The sequence below is a fragment of the Mesoplodon mirus genome (assembly GCF_964341445.2).
Source record: "Mesoplodon mirus genome assembly, chromosome: 18".
Taxonomy (NCBI): domain Eukaryota; kingdom Metazoa; phylum Chordata; class Mammalia; order Artiodactyla; family Ziphiidae; genus Mesoplodon; species Mesoplodon mirus.
In genome coordinates, this window is record NC_138994.1 from 10,571,452 (window position 1) to 10,594,664 (window position 23,213).

General features: G+C 43.4%; 1 protein-coding gene across 1 annotated transcript; it reads left to right on the plus strand.

Annotated features, from left to right (window-relative positions):
• Positions 1-10,143: 10,143 nt before the first annotated feature.
• On the plus strand, positions 10,144-15,623 carry LOC309793356 (intercellular adhesion molecule 5-like; the record flags this gene model as incomplete). The annotated part of the gene is given in 8 exon segments (XM_082603833.1): positions 10,144-10,198; positions 11,532-11,695; positions 11,699-11,798; positions 12,652-12,972; positions 13,226-13,504; positions 14,040-14,309; positions 14,977-15,219; positions 15,415-15,623. Coding segments are annotated over 8 exon segments (1,641 nt in total).
• Between the last annotated feature and the right edge of the window lie 7,590 nt (positions 15,624-23,213).

Consider the following 23,213-nt stretch of genomic DNA (forward strand, 5'->3'; position numbering starts at 1 on the left):
TTTCCTGGAGCAGTTTGATTTGAAGAAGCAGATACGATTGGTGGTCACCCAGTATACGAATGGATCCGATATCTCACTTTGAGACAATTCAGAACCCTGTGAAAAGAGAGCACTAGGTTAACACTGAAGAAACGATAGAGATGTGGGGAGAGGAGGCCACTTCCACTGCCGCCCTCGTAGGACCTAATGGTACAGCCAATTACATGACTTGCAGTCATGGAAGCAGCATTCCCATGCCTTTGTTCTTTCAACTTGTAATGCCTTTTTCTCTTCCTCCCTTCTTCCCTTGATACTTATTCTGCTCAGTGACCACTTTTCAGAATTTCATTCTGAGACCTTCTATGGTCTCAGAAGAAGGACTTTCCAATAACCTCTGGACCCTGTTGTATCTACAGATGCCCAGGGACTGAATGGAACTAAAGTATTTAATGTAATAAAGTGTTTAATAGTAAAGTATTTAGTACAACCAGAGGCAAAGGGATAATCCCCAGCATGGGCTCTAATGTTCCTTGCCCAGCTGTCTGGTGGGCAAAATAGCCCCAAAAGGGTTCACAAGAGAAAGGCCCTTTGGAGCAAGATGGCCCTAGAGCAAGCAGGCAAAGGATCACCCCTCAGTGTGGTGGCCCTCAGGAGGCTGGAATTACAGGAGAAACAATGTGGTAGTCAGGTCATGGTGGGAAAAATTTATCATGATGGCAGCATTCTGGGGCTGTACGAGGAGTCTGTCCCCGCTGGAGCATCCAGGCAGCTGATGCATCCATCTCCCACGTGGATGTGGTGGGGAGGCAGGCCTGGGGCACTGCCCAGTCAGAGCAGCAGAAGGGCTGGATAGTAAAGCAGCAGATGCTGTATTTGCCATTTGAGAAGCCTTTATTGAACACCTTCCATGTGCCAGTCCCTGACATATTCTAGCAAAGAAGATAAATGCATAAATAGATCATTTCTCCATGTGACAACTGCTAAGATAAAGGTATTCACAAGGTACCCTGGGAAAACAGAGGAGGTCTTTAGTGGGGGAAAGGGATTAGTAAAGACTTCTTGGAGGAGGTTATGCAAAAGAGGTTATGAATGAGTTAGGTAAAGAAAACAGTGTAAGACCCAAGGGCATGAAGCAGTACAGGGTGAAGAGAATCAGAATCAATTTTGCTGGATTATCAAGTGTAAGTCAGAAAGCTCCTCTTCTGTGTGCCCAACTGAGGTCACGGTTCTCAATACACATATTTTCACAGTCAACACAGTCTGGCAGGTAAAACTCCTGAAGCACAGACTTCCAATAGTGGGAGCAGATACCAGGATTCAAGAAGCGGGCTTTAGGCCTACAGCCCAGGTGACACTCCTGTACTCTCTGGAGCCAAGGTCTGGGGCTTGATTCTACCATTTGTTCTCTCCCCATGCAAGGTAGAGGGTTATGATGCATTCAGAGAACTACATGGCATTGTGGTCTGAGAGTCCTCTTCCTGGTCACTTCTCAGACCCTCCCAGAGGTGACCTCCTAGCTCTGGAATTTGGCCCCAGAGCTGCTGGTAGAATGGAAAAACAGACCACTAAAACAGAGGAAAGATAAGGGTCTCCCCTGGGATCTCTGACTTATCCTCACTCTTCTTCTGGTACCTAAATGTGCTTGTCCTCTGACATTCTATCTTTAGCTCTTTTCTGTATACAGACACACTTATCTACTCCCATCCCTTCAATTACTATTTTCCCATGACCCTAAATCTCTAACTCCAACTCCCACCTCTCTCCTGACCTTCAGATCCATATCTCCAACTCCCTGCTAGATGCTCCCTAGGTCACGTAAACCGATCTGTCCAAAATCAGTATCTCATTGTCCTCCCTCTCAGTCTCCTCCCCTGTATCTATCTTGATTGAGGGCATGAAAACATGGCGAAGGGCCAACGCTGCCTTGCTGAGACATTCAAACTGGTCTTGTAGGCAGCTGAGAGCCAAAGAAGGTGGAGTGACCCAAACAGATGCCCAGGGTGCCTGCAACCAAAAGCAAAGAGAACAGAGGAAGCCTTAAGGACCTTCATTCTTGAAATCATCTTTTACTCTTTCCTCTCTTACTCCTGCTCAGTCTTAGTCACCAAGTTCTATTGGTTTTACCTCCTAAATCTCTCTTGGATCCATCCTACCCATCTTAGGTCAGGACCTCAGCACCTCCTCCATAACCTCCCTCTGCCATGATTTCTCTGCTAATAGGCCATTCTACCCCCTGCCAATTTTATCTCAAGATAGCAAATCTGATCACATCTCTGCATTTTCTCATATTCGTGTGCCCTCCATCACCTTCACTAGTGGGCTTTAAACCCACCATGGTCCCTCGGGTTTCTCAGAGCCCTTGTGGAGAGCTGAGAGTGAGGTGAGAGGGCAGAGCTAGGGGTTCCTCCCTTGCTTGACCTCCCCACACCCCACCTTCCATATCCCTGCTTCAGACAAGGAGCTCTACTTTTTTTTTTGCTTTTTATGTTGAGTGACCTTGCATGATTTCTTTGGCAGAAAGGGTTCCTAAAGGGTTTCTAAAATGTTAAAAGCCAATGGCTTCCAGAAGAGTCTATATCTAAACATAGCATAACTGGCTCTTTATTCTCTGTCCTCCTCCTACCTCTCTAGCTTTATTTTCCACCAACATCCCATGTATTCTACCATCAAGCCACACTGAACTTGCCTTCCCTGAACATACCTTTCATGCTGTGGTTCTTCTGCCTATGATGTCACTAGAATGTAAGCTCCTTTAAGGCTGGGACTTTGTTCACTGCTGTGTCGCCAGTGCCTGGAACTATACCTGGCACAAAGTTAAGTACTCAATACATATTTATTAAATGAGTAAGTGTTCTTCCCCAGTTCTCTGCTATGCAAGAGTCTGTTTAGTCTTCAAGGCCAACTCAAATGCCACTGCCTCTGGAATTTTCCGTGATTTCCTATCCCCACCCTCCAACTGCCATTGTCAATTTGTTGTTCCCTTTTCTGCTTTCCATAGCAGTCAGTCTAAATCTGTGTAAGAGCACTCATCATATTGTGCTGTGGCTTTTGTTTGGGGCTCTCCAACCACGCACCCCGGCAGTGTGAACTCCAGGACAGTGCACAAAAAAATGCCTGCACAGGAAATAACTCTGATAAAAGTTACCTCTGCTTCCTCACCCTAGAGCTCTGTACCAAGTTGGTCCCAATCAGGAGTTAACCCATCAGGGCAGAAGGTTAAAACCAGCTTAATCATAGTAGTTAACTTTGACTCCCAAATCTTTCTTGAGCTTTACACTCTCACTCTCTTGAACATACTGACTTGTGACCTTCCACCTGGATTCCTGGATTTTTCTTTGTTTACTCCCTAGCTCAGATCTTATCCTCACCTTGACTCTGATGGGCTGCCAAGGTTGATTCACTTACACTAACTCCTGATGTTTAACCCATAATCTATACACTCTTCTGATTCTGGTTAAGACTATACTGATCCTAACTAGCCATTTAGCTTCTATAAACAAGTTGCCCTGGGTTAGGCATTGCCAGCCCCACGAATAAAGAGCAGGTAAGGGAGAAAGAGAGTCTTGAGGGATCAGGGAGGCAGATTTGGGGAGCCAAGAAACCAAGTAAAAAAAGCAGTCAAATGAGAGATGCACCTTCAGAAGAGGACAGCTCTCCAGCTGGGGTTTCTCCGGCTTTTGTCAGGTTCAAACCTGCTGCATCTATAAGCCTGTCCCACAGTCATGAACCACCTGGGCCCAAGCAATTATCCATTTGAAGGAATGCCTTCTCCACTTCTCTAGGAAAGCACCATTCACATAAAGAAATGGGACAGCTGGAGCAAGCTTATTTGCTAAAATTCCATTCACTAAGTGACCATTTTATAAAATTACCAGAACTTTTAAAAAACTATCTTTACATGATATAGCTATTTTTATTACATGGGATTATATTAACAGCCTTAAAGATTTTGAAGGTTAAAATTTTAACTGAAGAAATGAAATTTAAGGCTGATATGCCATTGAGGAACTGGAAAAAGGATAATAAAAATGTAAGCATATGACAAAATAGAAAATGACATTCAACAGTACCTGAAAAAAAAAAAAGCAGCTGAAAAAATCCTGCCAAGTATAAGTGCAGAAATTTTGATTTCTAACAAGGAGTGATTAGGATGTTGATTTGGTAGCACTTTACAGAAAGAGTTAACATAAATGAGCAAAACCATTCAAAGCCACAGAAGAGAAATGAGGGCAGCTTAAAGGGGTTACTATGATAGAGCTTATGAACTAGCCTCAGATTTGATATGCATTAACCAGGAACAATGAATTTGTAAAGGACCAAAAAGAAAAAACCAAACAAGAAACAGTGAACATGTTAAAAATCAGGTAAAGTAACAGAAGCAACCACATCACAAATACATTTTGCTAGAAATAACATACTAAAGTGATATGCAAATTTAGAAATTGGCCAAAAAATTCCTGAAAATGGTAACATTCTAGTATGAAACTGAAATTTGGTTACTGATACTTAAAAATTTTATGAATATTAAATATGAATATTAAATATTTAATATTAAATATGAATATTTCTATGAATATTAAATATTTCTATAAAGACTTAAAAAACAGCTTTATTGAAATATGACTGACAATCAACTACATGTTTAAATCGCACAGTTTGATAAATTTTGATATATACGCTATTTTCATAAAGTCTTTACATTACTCTATGACTTCAGACAAATTAAATATTCCTGAAAATATTACCATGAAAATAAAATAAAAACCTGTCAATTAAAACTTCCCAGAAATCTCTGAAACCTTTTAAAACTAGCCCATTAAATAGTAATTGCTGGGAACTTTATGAAGAGGTAAAAGAAACACTTTTTTGGAAAAATGGTATTAGGGGTCATCTCCATTTTGGCCTTTTGAGTTGTCTGGGGCTGGGATAAGTTGAGGGCATGTCTCTGACAAGCATAGTTCCTCCACTCTCTCCCACTGATAGAGGTTGCCAGGGGTGGGGTTGATGCACCAAGCTTGTTGCCTGGAAGAGGGCGGTGGTAATGTCTTCTCTGGACAGATCCAAATTCTCATCCTCACCACTACCTTTGGGGACAAGGGATGGAGAAGCAGAAGGAAAATGAAAAGCAGTCAAAGGAGGTTGGTGTCACAAAGCTAAGAGTCCTCTGAGGGGGTTATGCCATGCCTCCCCTAAAGAAAATTAAGGTGTGAAATCACCACTCTTCACAGACTCTCAGCTCACTCAATTACTAAATATTTATTGAGTGCGTACTATGTGAGCCATTGTTCTAGGTGTTAAGGTGACGGCAATAAATAAGACACATGAAAATCATGCCCTCATGACACTTAGATTCTAGAGAGAAAACAATAAACATAAACAAATAGAAATATACAGTGGTGTAATGGTAAATATTTACCAGCCAGTTCTCAGAAAAACAAAATCAAACCTTGATTTGTAACCTCTGACAATTTCAGTGATATAAATACTTCCACCATTGTAGTAAACAATAATGGAAAAGAACATGAAAAAGAATATACATATATATATGACTGAATCACTTTGCTGTACACCAGAAACTAACACAACATTGTAAATCAACTACACTTCAATTAAATTTTTTTTTAAACTTCTACCATGGTCTTCAGGTAACCAACCTACATCACTAAATGCAGAGCTGGGAAGAGAACGGCTCGCCCATTCGAGTTGCTCCAGAACACCACTGGATATTCACCTTAAAGTCAGGTAGTGATAAGTGCTATAAAGAAAAATAAAGCCTGGCAGTTTTAGAGAGTAGTCAGGAAAGGCCCTTCTGAGGTTGGAAAAGGAAAATACAGATGCCCATTTACTGCACACCTATTTTTAGTGTCCGAAAACAATGGTAGGCACTTTCATATAAATAAACTAAATGCCATTCTTGTGGACAGATAAGGAAACTGTAAGTTACGTAAATTTCCCATAGTCTTAAAGCTAGTACGACATTTTTGAGGGATTCATTGGCTTGTTTAGCCCCCAAGCTTCTATTCTATCCAACATTCCCCCTCAAACTGTCAGTATGGAAGGAGAGGAGGCAGTGGTACTAGGGTACAAGAGAGGCAGCTGAAAAAAAATAAAAGGTTCTTAAGACTTATACTGGTCAGGACTTCCCTGGTGGCACAGTGGTTAGGAAGCCGCCTGCCAATGCAGGGGACATGGGTTTGAGCCCTGCTCCGGGAAGATCCCACATGCCGCAGAGCAACTAAGCCCCTGCACCATAACTGCTGAGCCCACGTGCCTAGAGCCCATGCTCCGCAAGAAGAGAAGCCACCGCGACGAGAAGACCGCGCACCGAAACAAAGAGCGGGCCCCGGTCGCCGCAACTAGAGAAAGCCCACAGGCAGCAACTGAGACCAAACGCAGCCAAAAACAAATTAAAAAAAAAAAAAAAGACTTATACTGGTCACCAAAACTGTCAACATTAATAATTTCCTGGCCTGCCTCCCCCATACAAAGATTAGTGAGGCCTCTCCAAGTCTGTTTCCTCATTCACGAAACCGGGTTAAAAGTACTGCCTCCTCGCTGGAAGGGAGTTCTATTAAACTAGATAGTGGATGCACCTAATAACTGCCCTCCTACAAATAACCTCCCAAATCTTCAAATTTCACTTCACCAAGAAACTCAGCCCATGCCTCACGGTCAGACCAACGATTACGGGAGAGCCAAAGCCGCAAAAAGATGGCGATGTGAACGGCCCTACCTGGGCTGAGGGAAAGGTTTCTGAGACACGACCCTCGGGAGACGTTAGACGTGGAAGCTAAGGAAAAGGGACCCGGGGTGAAAAGAGGCAACAAAGGAGGATTTACAAGCTCACCTTAATTTTTATAGCTTATTGATAAGCTCTGGATGGGAGCAAGGGCGCAGGCGCGTTTGGTAGGAAGTGAGGCCCGAACCGCTAGTTCCCTCAAGCGTGTTACTTCTATGTGGAGAGCGGGGTATAGAAACGGGGGGCGCGGCGCCGAAAGGACTTTTCAGACAGTGGCAGGGCATGCCTCCGAACCCCTTTCCCAGCCCACCAGGAAGAGCCTGGTGGAGTCCCAGCAGGATTTTGTGCGAGCTCCACAGCCGAGCCCGCTCGGAGGGCCAAGGCGAGAAGGAGGTTGCGCGCGCAGCCCACTCCCGCGCGGGAGCCTCACGTGTTCAGGACGCACCACCAGACGAACAGGCACAGGGGTGCCGACAACCCCTTGCTTTACTTACAGAGCCATTATTTGCTACAACCACCATTTCCGTTTTGTTTTCACTTTTTTTTATGAAGTAGCATTACTTTGAGTCAAATAGGCGCTCTCTGCCAAGCAGGATACAGGCTTCCCTACTCTCATCTTCCCCGTTACCCCCTCCTGTCGTCCTAGCTTCCGGCCCGCCCCGCCTGTCTCAGCCAAACCTCGCTAAGCTTCTGCATAGACGTCACGAGTTTCTAGGCAGATCAGGCAAATCCTCCGGCCAGGAGCGTCCTCGTGCGCCCCCGCCCGGCTGTGCCTACCAAAAGGTCGGAGCACGTGGTGGGCGCCTGAGAGCGAAGCGGGCGAGGCGAGGAGCTGCTGGAGCAGCGAGGAACGGCCCTCATTGAGAACTTAGGTCTTGTTTTCTTTGCTTAGATTCATGCTGGGGTCTTCTCCCGCCTTTCCTGTCACATCTGTGGGGGTCTGGCCTCCTGGTGGGCTTCACCTCCTCACACTCCGGAATTTTTGAGGAACACTCATTGAAGTATTTCCCCCACATAGTTAAAAAATGTAAAATACCATCCACCTTTAAAAGGCTTCATGGCCTGTTGGTCTCGGAGCCACATTGTGTACACGCTGCACGGGAAACTCCTCCCGAGCCACAACTGACTGGGCTCTGTATCCCAGCGGTGGGCGCAGCCCCTCACTCATATTTGTAAATATTTTATCTAGTTCATTCATTCATTCGTTTATAGTCATTGAACACCTACAGCCATTCTGCGTGCTTGGGATCCATCTGTGAAAAAGGCCCTGCCCTCATGGAGCTGACAGTCCAGGCTGGAAGTAGACCAGACTCCCAGACCTAAGGGGTCAGGGGGAGTGTGGTAGAAGGTGGCGCTGCAGGGGGAAAAGAAAGCAGCAGCGTCGACCGAGGGTGTGCTGGGATGCGGCCTGGGCACCCGGGGTTGAAAAGTGCTGGTCACAGTGGGCTTCGTTGAAAAGACACATTGAACTGGCTGAAGGAGTGGTCAGGAAGGAGGAAGCGAATTCCAGGCATAGCAAAGAGACAGTGTTCAAAGGGTGGGATGTGACTCAGGTCTGTATAAGAAACGGCAAAAACCCCTGGGATGTAAATGGATGGTGAGCATCCCAAACTCTGACAGGAAGTCCAGTTCAGCTACACAGCCAAAGCCATCCAACAGCACATGCATGTTTGCCACCCTCCCCTCATTGCCCACCACTCTCCCTGCAACCCTTTAGTGGCTGGAGTACAGGCCTAGAATAGCTGACAGTTTAAACCTTTAATTTAGGGTCTACAGAGTGAGCAAAAGGGATTTCAAGATTTAAAAATTGTTTCCCATTAGGGATGCTGCTTTCTTTTTCACTCAAAAGGGTGAATACATTGTTCAACAAAGTTCTGGGTAAAAATGAAAAATGTGTCTTTTATTTTTACTTAAAAACCGAAGGTACTTTTTGGCCCACCCAACAGAATAGCTTAATAAAGAGACCGATATTTCTTATGTAGCTTAAAAGCCAGTTCTAAATCACTTCCCAAAAAAGTTTTGAATAATGGTGTCATCACTGGATTAAATTTATAGCCTCCCAAAGTGATTGTTTTTTTTTTTTTTTTTCTTTTTGCGGTATGCGGGCCTCTCACTGCTGTGGCCTCTCCCGTTGCGGAGCACAGGCTCCGGACGCGCAGGCCCAGCTGCCATGGCTCACGGGCCCAGCCGCTCCGCGGCACATGGGATCCTCCCAGACCGGGGCACGAACCCGTATCCCCTGCATCGGCAGGCGGACCCTCAACCACTGCGCCACCAGGGAGGCCCCCAAAGTGATTGTTTTGAATGGTAGCATTTACTTGGGAGTGTAAATTTTGATATGCCTATTGTTTTATGCGTGTATAAAAAAGACCAAAAAAAACAAACAAACAACCCTCTTTCAGACCAGCATACAAGTAAAGGTAGACTTGTACACAACCCAGTGTATGAAAATTAAAATGGAGAATTAGAGGATAGTCACTCATTTATGGAATATCCATAATATGTTAGGCACTGTGCTAGGTGCTGGAGATGCAAGATGATGAAAGTATTATCTCTTGTTCTTAAAGAAATCCTAGTACAGTAATGATTACATCATTAAAATAATGCACTGAGGTGAATTACGTTTTAATATACATAGCTTCAGAAATCATGTTTGGCATAAAGTGAGGTACAGATAACGTGTAATAAGTGAGGGATTATGAAGTGGGATAGGATTAGTCAAGAAAGTCCTTTCTTGGAAGAAATTTGCTTGAATGGGGTTTTGAAAGAAAAACTTGGTATGGATTGGCAGAGAAAAGAAGTGGACACTTAAGATTTAACTAAGCCAAAGTAATAATCCAAATGTTGCTTGGTGAACCTGGAGGCAGATCAGAAAGAGATGGATCATCTTGAGGGATATTTCGTAGAGGTCATAAAGAGAGAGTCCTGAAGAAGCATTTCTCCCATAAGAGAACAGGACTCGAGTGAACATGTTTTCTAGATTCAGGGTCACTTTCCACTGGACAGTGCCAGATAAACACTGCCAAATTTCATCTCTCTAAACCTCACTGTTCATATGTCTATGCTAACAGCCATCTTCTATTGACTCAAATAGAGGCAAACATGTAAACAGATAAGTGCAATACAAGCTTATATAGGAATCTCACTTAATTTAATATCCCCTTCATTATTTCTCATATTTTCCTATGTCTTTTTGCTATGCACATAAACCAAACTGAAATAGATGCAAGAATTTCTTTTAGTACATCCATACCACTGATACTCTTGCTGCAATTTCTCCAGAGCATGCAAGTTTTTCGGGAAGGAGCTAACTTTGAACAGTATCAAAAAAAGAATTTCCTATATACTTTTTCTCTTTTTTTGTCACTTTCTCCAGCATTGCTGTCTCCTTTCTTCCTCTCCAGCTTTTGGCCCTTCTCATAAGGATGGAAATGCTACTGTTTGGTGTCTGGGCCCTGCTGGCCCTGATTCCTTCCCCAGGTGAGGCTATTTGGGAAAGTTTCTTTAGCTAGTACGTGCCAGGGCACAGGTCAATGAGAGAGAGGATAGGAAATCCTGAGTGGGGCGACACTTTAGTATTCACTCATCTGGACCCTTGGGAGAGAGTCCTATTTCTTGGTTCTAGGACACAGAATCCTAGGTGTTTCTGGCTTGTAACTGGGAAAACCCACATTAAGGGACAGGATAGTAGACCATCAGAAAAAACCCTCTCTAAGAAATATACCTTCTCTGCTTGGCTCGCTGCTGCCCCTGGACTGTCCTATTCTGCTCTGGGGAATATTTTTACTTCTTTGTTGCCATCTTCTATGTCATGATGAGCTACAATAAGATCTCGATAGGACAGGGCCCATAGTGCAGTTGTGAAGAGTGAGTTCTCCAGATGGCAAGAAAGGAACTGGAGCCTTAGTGGGTAACATTGCTGCAAGAGTTGTGTATTCCCAGAAGGGACTAGTATTTGGGAGATGAAGCAGATGGTGGACATGGAATAACTAAAGGGGACGAGTAAGGGAAGTTTTCGGGACACTGCCTGTCACCTATATCAGACATTTAAAACTTACCTGATGTCTCTCTCACTGTTCCTGAGAAGAGTTCCCTAACAGACTAAACTCTTAAGCATCCAAAAACATCTATTGCCTTAGCACCAAAGCAAAATGGAATAGTCTCACTTTGAGAAGAAGAGGTGAAAAGTTCCATGGAAATGAGTGACCCTGGGAGTCACCTTTATACCAGTGGTTCCCATAATTTGGTGTGCACAAAGGTCACCAGGAGTGCTTGTTTTGTTCCCTTGAGTATTTCTAGGTCCTGCCTTCATAAATTCTTAATCATTCAGTCTGAGGTGGAGCTGGAATCTGCAATCTACAAGCATTCCAGCATAATTCTGGTGAAGGCAATTCTTAGACCACAATTTGAGAAACACTGCTTTGGGGTATAAGTAACAAAGCTCTTTTTTTCAGGGGTCTACTTACCCCATGAGGGCCCTCAGCAGCCAATTCTGGAAGTTTCCAAGATTTCTGGAAGTTTAGGAAGAGAATGGTTTCCTGGGCATGATTTTTAGCAACGCCGAAGTTTCCATGGTGACACTATTAGAGAAATCGAGATCCCAAGAAAGATGATGAGAGGAGGGAATGGTGGTAGAGTCAGGATTCTAGCTTGTTCCTTAAGGGTCTTTTTCTTGTTTGTCCCCTGTACCTTTTTATTCAGGGTAGGTTTCCTATTCTCTAACCTGTAACTAGATAGAATAGGCTCTGTATTTTCTTTCTTGGGTCTTGTGGTCCTCACCAGAGTCTTTGGCATATGTGGTTGACCTTTTCAGGGGCTGCAGAAGACCTATTTGAGGTTTCTGTTTGGCCACATCAGGCCCTTGTAAAGTATGGGCAGTCCCTAATGGTCAGCTGCAGCACCACCTGTCCAGACCCGGGACCCAGTGGAATTGAGACCTTATTAAAGAAAACCCAGGTGGGCAAAGGGCTTCAGTGGTAGGAGTTTCTCCTGGAAGATGTCACACAGAATTCCATCCTGCAGTGCTTCTTCTCTTGTGCAGGGATCCAAAAGGACATAAGCCTTGGCCTCACTGTGTACCGTGAGTGGGGCTGAGGGCTGGGGAGGAAGGGAAGAGTGGGGGAACATGACTGTGTCTTCTTTAGGGAGTAATTAGAAAGAGACTTATTTTAGGGGAGAAAATTGTGGCCCTTAATAAAGATTTCTGTCCTACCGTAGGGATTCTAGAGCCAATTATTTCTGTTTCCCTTTGGTGTAGGCCTTTAAATTAGGAGCAGCCCATAGAGCACATCCAGACATCTGTGCTTTGAGAATATGTTCAAATATAGGAGGCATTTGCTAATGATGCTAATTTATAACTTATCAAAAAAGTATAAAATCAGTGTTGAATTATTTGTCACACATTTTTAGAATAAACAGGGATTAGGGAAAGCGGGGTCTTTGTAGGCTGGGGTAGTTGGAGAAGTCTCCACAGAAAAGGAGCCTCTTGAGCTTCATTCCTGCAAATGGTTAGGTTTTGAAGTGATGGGAATGGGTGAGGAGCCTCTTTCAAGTAGGCAAATAGCGTTGGCAAAGATGTAGCCATAAGAATAAGTGTGATCTCTGGGGTGTCAGAGCTTGGTTAGCTAGGGTGTAGAAGCTCCTCAGAAGTTGCTCATGCCTCTGAAGCACCTCTGGTAAGAGAGAAAAGCTCTCCAGAATGGCAGCAACTATCAAAGCAGGGGGCCCCTCAACAGTTAACATTTCTTGGCTTTAGCCACCTTTGATGGGAAGAAGAAGGCTAACTCATCTCATCTAGGGCAGAAAGCTGACACTGTTCATCAGAGGGTTTAAGAGTAGTGGTCACCTTCTGTCACAGGCTTCCTGTCCTATACCATTTCTTACTGGAGAGTTGAGTATCTTTCTCTCATCAAGCCCACCTTTTTGTCTTAAAGAGCCACCAGAGCAAGTGATCATGGAGCTGCAGCCTGAATGGGTGGCTGTGGATGACACCTTTACAGTGACATGCCACGTGCCCAGTGTCACACCCCTGGAAAACCTCACCCTTACCCTTCTCCAGGATAACCAAGAACTACATAGAAAGAATTTTAGGAGCTTGGCTGTGGCCTCCCCAAGAGCTGAGGTCACCATCAGTGTCAAAGCCCAAAGGGAGGATGACAGGTGCAATTTCTCCTGCCATGCAGAACTGGACCTGAGTTCACATGGTGGAGGGCTCTTTTGCAGCAACTCAGCCATCAAGGTGCTCCGAATCTTTGGTGAGTCAGAGCCCAGGTGTGGAAGGAATCCTGGGGCTCATTTTCCTCAGCTTACCTTGGCCTTTGGCACTCATTTCCCATAGTGTTTAGGATGAGGGTGTAAGGGTAATTGAGCTCCACCTTTACTTGAGTTTTAAACTCACCGTCGGGGACAGAGAGCTTCTAGCCCCACTCCCTACATTGTGGGGTCCTATATGACATGTGATTTATCATGGCTTTTCTCCTTTCTTTCCTTTTCCTCATTTCTTGGCAGAATTCTCTCAGAGCCCCCAAATCTGGGTCTCTTCACTTCTGGAAGTTGGGATGGCAGAGACCATGAGCTGTGAGGTGGCTAGGGTGTTCCCAGCTGAAGAGGTAATGATCCACATGTTCCTGGGAGACCAGGAGCTTAGGCCCTTCCTCTCCTGGGACGGAGACACAGTATGGGCCAATGCCAGTGTTCGGGCCATGGAGACTGGGGATCAGGAGCTGTCTTGCCTTGTATCTCTGGGTCCAATGGAACACAAAACAAGAGAGCCAGTGCATGTCTATAGTAAGTGACCTGCCTCTTCCCTTCCCTTGACAGTTCTCTGCCATTGAAAATGTCCATAGTAAAGGCTTGGTGATTCAACTGCACATATCCCTACTAAACTTTGCTAGGTAGACTGCACAGTGAACATTAGTTGTCATCTTTCTCTAAGCGCAGGGATGCGCTACGGCAGTAGTTCTCTCTAGCCTTCACCCTGTTTCCTTAGGCCATCACACTTACAGAGTGATTGTGAACACTTGAACTTATTCCTAGGAACACTGATTTGAAGTGAGGAGGAAATGTGTAAGATGAAAAGACATCTCGCTATCCTTGCAGCAGAGGCATAGCCAGATATGCGCATGTGGCACTTGTTACAGGAGAAGCTCTCCAATTCCCACACCATCTCCTCGCTCCTGCCAGTCAGCACAGAAGCAGTAATGGTATCCAGAGTCTTTCCCCTGCTGTCTGCCTGCCTGAGGGGTGCCACCAGCAGCAAGAGTACAGAAGTGGCTGTCAGTTTTGAGAAATATGTTTGATTCTCTTTTTCCTTTCTTTATAGGCTTCCCTCCGCCAATCCTGGAGGTAGAAGAATTATACCCATTGGCAGGGACAGAAATTAATGTGACCTGCTCAGGGCACGTATTAACATCACCCAGCCCTACTTTTTGGCTTCAGGGAGCCCCAGATCTCCCTGCCTCTGGGGAGCCTGCCTGGCTTTTACTTACCGCCAGGGAGGAAGATGATGGCCGAAATTTCTCCTGTGAGGCCTCTTTGGAGGTTCAGGGTCAGCAGTTGAGCAAAACCACTGTGATCCAACTCCATGTCCTATGTGAGTAGAAGCCTGATCTTTCTTGTCAAAACAAGGATTATTAGTCTTCCATTTCCAGAGATCTTGGCCAGCAGCTTCATTATTAGAGTTGCCACATTTTTCTCATTTAAAAAAAAAAAGGAGAAAATAAAATTAAAGCTCTCCAAGCTTACCTTACCCATAGGAAAGTGAGTAGGGAGAACCCTAGGGGGAAACCAGGAAGAGAAAAGAAAAAGTGGTTAAAGTGATCAGGCAGTATCAGTTGAGGGCCAAAGGCTGAGAACATAGGAAGTGATAGTTGGAGCCTATGCTGAGGAGGGAAATTTCCTCATAAAAACTTGTATTTTGAAAAGTAGAAAAATCGTTGTCTCTGGGTTCACCCCTACCCATGTTCTCACTCACTGAGAAGCAAAGATGGGAAGCAGGGACCCCAGGGCCATCACTGACCAAGCAGTTCAGATCATTTAGTCTTAATCCATTAAAATGCCCTGTGCTGCATCTCAGTCTCATCCAAGGAGGAAAAAGAGTAGCTCAATGCAGGGAACTGATGGTCCTCCCCTTGGGAAAGAAAGCTATTGGGTGGAGGAGACATAGCGTCTGGATTAGGGGAGGGACAGGGAGCCGAGCATGATGGAGACAAGGGAATGTGGCGCACTGAGCTGGCCCCTCTGGGGACTTGTTTTTCCAGACAAGCCACGATTAGAGGAATCTGGTTGCCCTGGCAATCAGACCTGGTTGGAAGGGATGGAGCAGATGCTTGCCTGTGTCCCAAAGGGAAACCCAACACCAGTCTTGTTATGTACCTGGAATGGAATGATCTTTGACCTTGAAGTGCCACAGAAGGCAACCCAGGACCACTCTAGAACCTCCTGCTGCACAGCCACTAACCAGCTGGGCTCTGTCAGCAAAGACATTGCTGTCACTGTTCAAGGTGACTGCAGCTCCCCTGCTGCCAGGCCCAGGATGGAAATCCCCCAGGGGTTGGGATTCTTAAACAAACATGGAAAGAAGAAAGATTTCGGTGGGCTGGGGAGGGTGAGACTGACAAATGGGCCTTGTGGGCTGGGGTGGGGCGGTTCTCCTGCCCTCGATCACTCCCAATTCTCTGTCTTCTGTGCTTGGGCAGGACTGGATGAAGGAGGCGGTTCCACCATCTTCGTCATTATTATTGTCACCCTTGGAGTGGGTGTCATCATCATAGCACTGTATTTGAACTATCGGCCCTGCAAGATAGAGAGGAGGAAATTGCCCTATAGGCAGAAGGAGAAGAACAAAGAAGAGGAAAGCCAGTTTACTGTTCAACAAGCGGAAAAGCACAATGCACAGAACTGTTAGTTAGAAACAGCTATTTGGGTGAAGGCACCCTCTACTACTGGGGTTTCCTGAGGGAGGGAAGAGGGAGTCGAAGAGAAAGGAAGAGACATTATCCTTCGTGTTCTGTGGTCCCATAAAACAGTGTTTCAGGCCCTCATGTCCTGTGGATCCAATCCACCCACAAGCTCAACTCCTCCGAGTAGGAATTCAGTCTCCGTGTCAACTGGTGAGAGGGCCTTTTCCTCCTTGCTGTGTGCTCTACAGCCCACTCTCAGATTCAGAAAAGAAGATCCTGCCTGTGCCTTGTCACCCCCATTCCCACTGCCCTTTGCTCCCAAACATCAGACTGAAGAGATAGCCAGAAATATCTCTGAAATACAACTCATTTCTCATGGTTTCCTCCTGACTAAGTGGGAACCAATTTCTTAGTCTGGGGACTGGAGTTTGAAGGGAGTCAATACCAAACAAAGGGCTATAGGAATCAGAACCCGATTCCCGCCTACACATTCCTGTGCTCCCCTAGCCTGGGGTTCTGGAATGCTGGCTCCCAGAGCTGAGCTTGTTGACACCATTAAGGCTCAGTGTCTGGTTAGGCTTCAACTCACTAACCATCTACTGTGTGCCATAGAGGAGTATATAGATCGTAAGAAATTCCACACTGGGTCAGACAAGCAGCTTTTCTAGCCCGGTGTTTTGTCCCTGAAATGGAAGGTAGAGTTCTTCCATGAAATTGAACTCCAAACATCTCTGAATTCCTTTTCATAATCCATTATAGAGTAAATCATCTGTGAGTTCACATTAAACATATTAATTTTTTTTACCTGTACAAGCTCTTAAGGTAGAGTTCCAATGTTTATTCTCCTTTTACATAAAGAAGTATATATTTTTATATGTCTGCAAACTTCCCTTTAAGCTTCAGGAGGACTCCTCTTGTGGCAATGTTCACTATATGATTGAGCTTCCTTCTCTGTTCTTTGGAAAGATTATATTCACCCCCTAGAGAAGACGTGAAGAATTGTAAAACCAGATCTTTTCTCCCAAATCAGTCACGTATGGGTCACTGAAATGTTGGAAATGATAAAAAGTAAAAGTGATTTTACAACCTCCGAAAGTATTTCTCTTCTGTGTCATTTCAGTGTCTTGGGATCAGCTGCATCGGGTCTGTAGCTGTCTCATATCTGCAAACCCCATCTCATGGCCCCAGTGCTCTGTGGCACAGTGAATCCTAAACAGCAGGGAGGAAGAGGGTCATTCGGACTTGGTCCACCTTGGGGAGGCTGGAGGCTTAGCCTGCTCCTGCCATTGCTTCTCACTGCCACACGGTGTCACTGTTGACAGCGTCCTACACAGTCCATCAAACCTTGCGGTACTACAAATCCAGGTTCCCGGGTGGGCTGCCGAGGATCTTCCAGGGAGGACGATCGGCTTCCCAGGGCTTGGTCCGGCTTCGGTGATGCCTTGCATGGATTTCCAGGGTTACAGTTCTTAGAGCTGGATGCTTTGGATTAGCTGTCCTCCAAGGCTTCTCAGATTTGGGTAGGCTCTTTCCCTCGTAGATTTGGAACCTCTGCTTCCTTTCTCTCCCCAGGGATCCACACAACCAGGGGTCAGGTGGCCCCTCCTAGTCAATTCTTAAAGCACAAAGGATCTCATTACATCTTTTTTCCAGAATAATACAGCTGGCCGCTGCTCACCCTTCTAAGGGTAGCTGCCTTTAGTGTCTCCCGGGGGCCCCACCCCCTAAAGGGTTTTGATCATAATCCTTTTCTGAAAATAGAGTAACCAGCTCACACTTAACTGCAGCTACCCTGATTATCTCCAGGTGAAGAGAGCAACCTTTAATACTCCAGAATTTATCGTCTTAGGAAAGTCAAGGTGACTTTCTTTTAGACCTGAGAAAACAAAAATCTTCAGTGAAGCTTCTTACTACAGGGATGATAATAACAGCATTTATCTATTACATAATTATATTTGGAAAGAAATGACATAGTACTGGTAAAAACACTAGCATAGTATCATATACATGTATTTACAAGTATTAGTTTTTACTATATAATGCTGGTGGTAATCACAACCATGATAAACTGAAAGCAAGAGACAGAAATCCGAGCTCTACCCACCACCAGTCCCTCTCATCAGGAAACGTACACAAGCCTCTTAGATCGCCTCATCCACGAGAGGGCAGACAACAGAAGCAAGAAGAACTACAATCCTGCAGCCTGTGGAACAAAAACCACATTCACAGAAAGATAGACAAGATGAAAAGGCAGAGGGCTATGTACCAGATGAAGGAACAAGATAAAACCCCAGAAAAACAACTAAATGAAGTGGAGATAGGCAACCTTCCAGAAAAAGAATTCAGAATAATGATAGTGAAGATGATCCAGGACCTCAGAAAAAGAATGGAGGCAAAGATCGAGAAGATGCAAGAAATGTCTAACAAAGACCTAGAAAGAAACAGAGATGAACAATACAATAACTGAAATGAAAACTACATTAGAAGGAATCAATAGCAGAATAACTGAGGCAGAAGAACGGATAAGTGACCTGGAAGACAAAATGGCAGAATTCACTGCTGTGGAACAGAATAAAGAAAAAAGAATGAAAAGAAATGAAGACAGCCTAAGAGACCTCTGGGACAACATTAAACGCAACAACATTCGCATTATAGGGGTCCCAGAAGGAGAAGAGAGAGAGAAAGGACCAGAGAAAATATTTGAAGAGATTATAGTCGAAAACTTCCCTAACATGGGAAAGGAAATAGCCACCCAAGTCCAGGAAGCACAGAGAGTCCCATACAGGATAAACCCAAGGAGAAACACGCCGAGACACACAGTAGTCAAAGTGGCAAAAATTAAAGACAAAGAAAAATTATTGAAAGCAGCAAGGGAAAAATGACAAATAACATACAAGGGAACTCCTATAAGGTTAACAGCTGATTTCTCAGCAGAAACCCTACAAGCCAGAAGGGAGTGGCATGATATACTTAAAGTGATGAAAGGGAAGAACCTACAACCAAGATTACTCTACCCGGCAAGGATCTCATTCAGCTTCGATGGAGAAATCAAAAGCTTTACAGACAAGCAAAAGCTAAGAGAATTCAGCACCACCAAACCAGCTCTACAACAAATGCTAAAGGAACTTCTCTAAGTGGGAAACACAAGAGAATAAAAGGGCCTACAAAAACAAACCCAAAACAATTAAGAAAATGGTCATGGGAACATACATATCAATAATTACCTTAAACGTGAATGGATTAAATGCTCCAACCAAAAGATACAGGCTTGCTGAATGGATACAAAAACAAGACCCATCCATATGCTGTCTACAAGAGACCCACTTCAGACCTAGGGACACATACAGACTTAAAGTGAGGGGATGGAAAAAGATATTCCATGCAAATGGAAATCAAAAGAAAGCTGGAATAGCAATACTCATATCAGATAAAATAGACTTTAAGATAAAGAATGTTACAAGAGACAAGGAAGGACACTACATAATTATCCAGTGATCAATCCAAGAAGAAGATATAACAATTATAAATATATATGCACCCAACATAGGAGCACCTCAATACATAAGGCAACTGTTAACAGCTATAAAAGAGGAAATTGACAGTAATGTAATAGTAGTAGGGGACTTTAACACCTCACTTACACCAATGGACAGATCATCCAAAATGAAAATAAATAAGGAAACAGAAGCTTTAAATGACACAATAGACCAGATAGATTTAATTGATATTTATAGGACATTCCATCCAAAAATAGCAGATTACACTTTCTTCTCAAGTGCGCACGGAACATTCTCCAGGATAGATCACATCTTGGGTCACAAATCAAGCCTCAGTAAATTTAAGAAAATTGAAATCATATCAAGCATCTTTTCTTTTCTTTTTTTTAAAATAAATTTATTTATTTTATTTATCTACTCTTGGCTGCCTTGCGTCTTTGTTGCTGCACGCAGCCCTTCTCTAGTTGCGGCGAGCGGGGGCTACTCTTTGTTGTGGTGCTTGGGCTTCTCATTGCAGTGGCTTCTCTTGTTGCAGAGCACAGGCTCTAGGCACACGGGCTTCAGTAGTTGTGGCACGAGGGCTCAGTAGTTGTGGCTCGCAGGCTCTAGATCGCAGGCTCATTAGTTGTGGTGCAAGGGCTTAGTTGCTCCGCGGCATGTGGGATCTTCCCGGACCAGGGCTCAAACCCGTGTCCCCTGCATTGGCAGGCGGATTCTTAACCACTGCGTCACCAGGGAAGCCCATCAAACATCTTTTCTGACCAGAACACTATGAGATTAGAAATGAACTACAGGGAAAAATACATAAAAAGCACAAACACATGGAGGCTAAACAATACGTTAGTAAATAACCAAGAGATCACTGAAGAAATCAAAGAGGAAATCAAAAAATGCCTAGAGACAAATGACAATAAAAACACGACGATCCAAAACCTATGGCATCCAGCAAAAGCAGTTCTAAGAGGGAAGTTTATAGCTATACAAGCCTACCTCAAGAAACAAGAAAAATCTCAAACAATCTAAACTTACCCCTAAAGGAACTAGAGAAAGAAGAACAAACAAAACCCAAAGTTAGCAGAAGGAAAGAAATAATAAAGATCAGAGCAGAAATAAATGAAATAGAAACAAAGAAAACAATAGCAAAGATCAATAAAACTAAAAGCTGGTTCTTTGAGAAGATAAACAAAATTGTTAAACCATTAGCCAGACTCATCAAGAAAAAGAGGGAGAGGACTCAGATCAATAAAATCAGAAATGAAAAAGGAGAAGTTACAACAGACACCGCAGAAATACAAAGCATCCTAAGAGACTACTACAAGCAACTCTATGCCAACAAAATGGACAACCTGGAAGAAATGGACAAATTCTTAGAAAAGTATAACCTTCCAAGACTGAACCAGGAAGAAATAGAAAATATGAACAGACCAACCACAAGTAATGAAATTGACACTGTGATTAAAAATCTTCCAACAAACAAAAGTACAGGACTAGATGGCTTCATGGGTGAATTCTATCAAACATTTAGACAAGAGCTAACACCCATCCTTCTCAAACTCTTCCAAAAAATTTCAGAGGAAGGAACACTCCCAAACTCATTCTATGAGGCCACCATCACCCTGATACTAAAACCAGACAAAGATACTACAAAAAAAGAAAATTACAGACCAATATCACTGATGAATATAGAAGCAAAAATCCTCAACATAATACTAGCAAACAGAATCCAACAACACTTTAAAAGGATCATACACCATGATCAAGTGGGCTTTATCCCAGGGGTGCAAGGATTCTTCAGTATATGCAAATCAATCAATGTGATACACCAAATTAACAAACTGAAGAATAAAAACCATATGATCATCTCAATAGATGCAGAAAAAGCTTTTGACAAAATTCAACACCAATTTATGATAAAAACTCTCCAGAAAGTGGGCACAGAGGGAACCTACCTCAACATAATAAAGGCCATATATGACAAACCCACAGCAAATTATCCTCAATGGTAAAAAACTGAACGCATTTCCTCTAAGATCAGGAAAAAGACAAGGATGTCCACTCTCACCATTATTATTCAACATAGTTTTGGAGGTCCTAGCCACGGCAATCAGAGAAGAAAAAGAAATAAAAGGAATCCAAATTGGAAAAGAAGAAGTAAAACTGTCACTGTTTGCAGATGACATGATACTATACATAGAGAATCCTAAACATGCCACCAGAAAACTACTAGAGCTAATCAATGAATTTGGTAAAGTTGCAGGACACAAAATTAATGCACAGAAATCTCTTGCATTCCTATACACTAAGGATGAAAAATCTGAAAGAGAAATTAAGGAAACACTCCCATTTACCACTGCAACAAAAAGAATAAAATACCTAGGAATAAACCTACCTAGGGAGACAAAAGGCCTGTATGCAGAAAACTATAAGACACTGATGAAAGTAATTAAAGATGATACCAACAGATGGAGAGATATACCATGTTCTTGGATTGGAAGAATCAATATTGTAAAAATGACTATACTACCCAAAGCAATCTACAGATTCAGTGCAATCCCTATCAAATTACCAATGGCATTGTTTATGGAACTAGAACAAATCATATTAAAATCTGTATGGAGACACAAAAGACCCCAAATAGCCAAAGCAGTCTTGAGGGAAAAAAACAGAGCTGGAGGAATCAGACTCCCTGACTTCAGACTATACTAAAAAGCTACAGTAATGAAGACAATATGGTACTGGCACAAAAACAGAAACACAGATCAATGGAACGAGATAGAAAGCCCAGAGATAAACTCACACACCTATGGTCAACTAATCTATGACAAAGGAGGCAAGGATATACAGTGGAGAAAAGACAGTCTCTTCAATAAGTGGTGCTGGGGAAACTGGACAGCTACACGTAAAAGAATGAAATTAGAGCACTCCCTAACACCATACACAAAAATAAACTCAAAATGGATTCGAGACCAAAATGTAAGACCAGACAGTATAAAACTCTTAGAGGAAAACATAGGAAGAACACTCTTTGACATAAATCACAGCAAGATCTTTTTTGATCCACCTCCTATATGAATGGAAATAAAAACAAAAATAAACAAATGGGACCTAATGAGACTTCAAAGCTTTTGTACAGCAAAGGAAACCATAAACAAGACGAAAAGACAACCCTCAGAATGGGAGAAAATATTTGCAAATGAATCAGCAGACAAAGAATTAATCTCCAAAATATATAAACAGCTCATGCAGCTCAATATTAAAGAAACAAACAACCCAATCCAAAAATGGGCAGAAGACCTAAACAGACATTTCTCCAAAGGAGACATACAGATGGCCAAGAAGCACATGAAAAGCTGCTCAAACATCACTAATTACTAGAGAAATGCAAATCAAAACTACAGTGAGGTATCATCTCACACCTGTTAGGATGGGCATCATCAGAAAATCTACAAACAACAAATGCTGGAGAGGGTGTGGAGAAAAGGGAACCCTCTTGCACTGTTGGTGAGAATGTAAATTGATACAGCCACTATGGAGAACAGTATGGAGGTTCCTTAAAAAACTAAAAATAGAATTACCATATGACCCAGCAATCCCACTACTGGGCATATACCCAGAGAAAACCATAATTCAAAAAGACACATGCACCCCAATGTTCTTTGCAGCTCTATTTACAATAGCCAGGTCATGGAAGCAACCGAAATGCCCATCGACAGATGAATGGATAAAGAAGATGTGGTACATATATACAATGGAATATTACTCGGCCATAAAAAGGAATGAAATTGAGTCATTTGTTGAGACGTGGATGGATCTAGAGACTGTCATACAGAGTGAAGTAAGTCAGAAAGAGAAAAACGAATATTGTATATTAACGCATGTATGTGGAACCTAGAAAAATGGTACAGATGAACCGGTTTGCGGGGCAGAAGTTGAGACACAGATGTAGAGAACAAACGTATGGACACCAAGGGGGGAAAGCCGCGGTGGGGGGATGGTGGTGTGCTGAATTGGGTGATTGGGATTGACATGTATACACTGATGTGTATAAAATTGATGACTAATGAGAACCTGCTGTATAAAAAAATAAATAAAATAAAA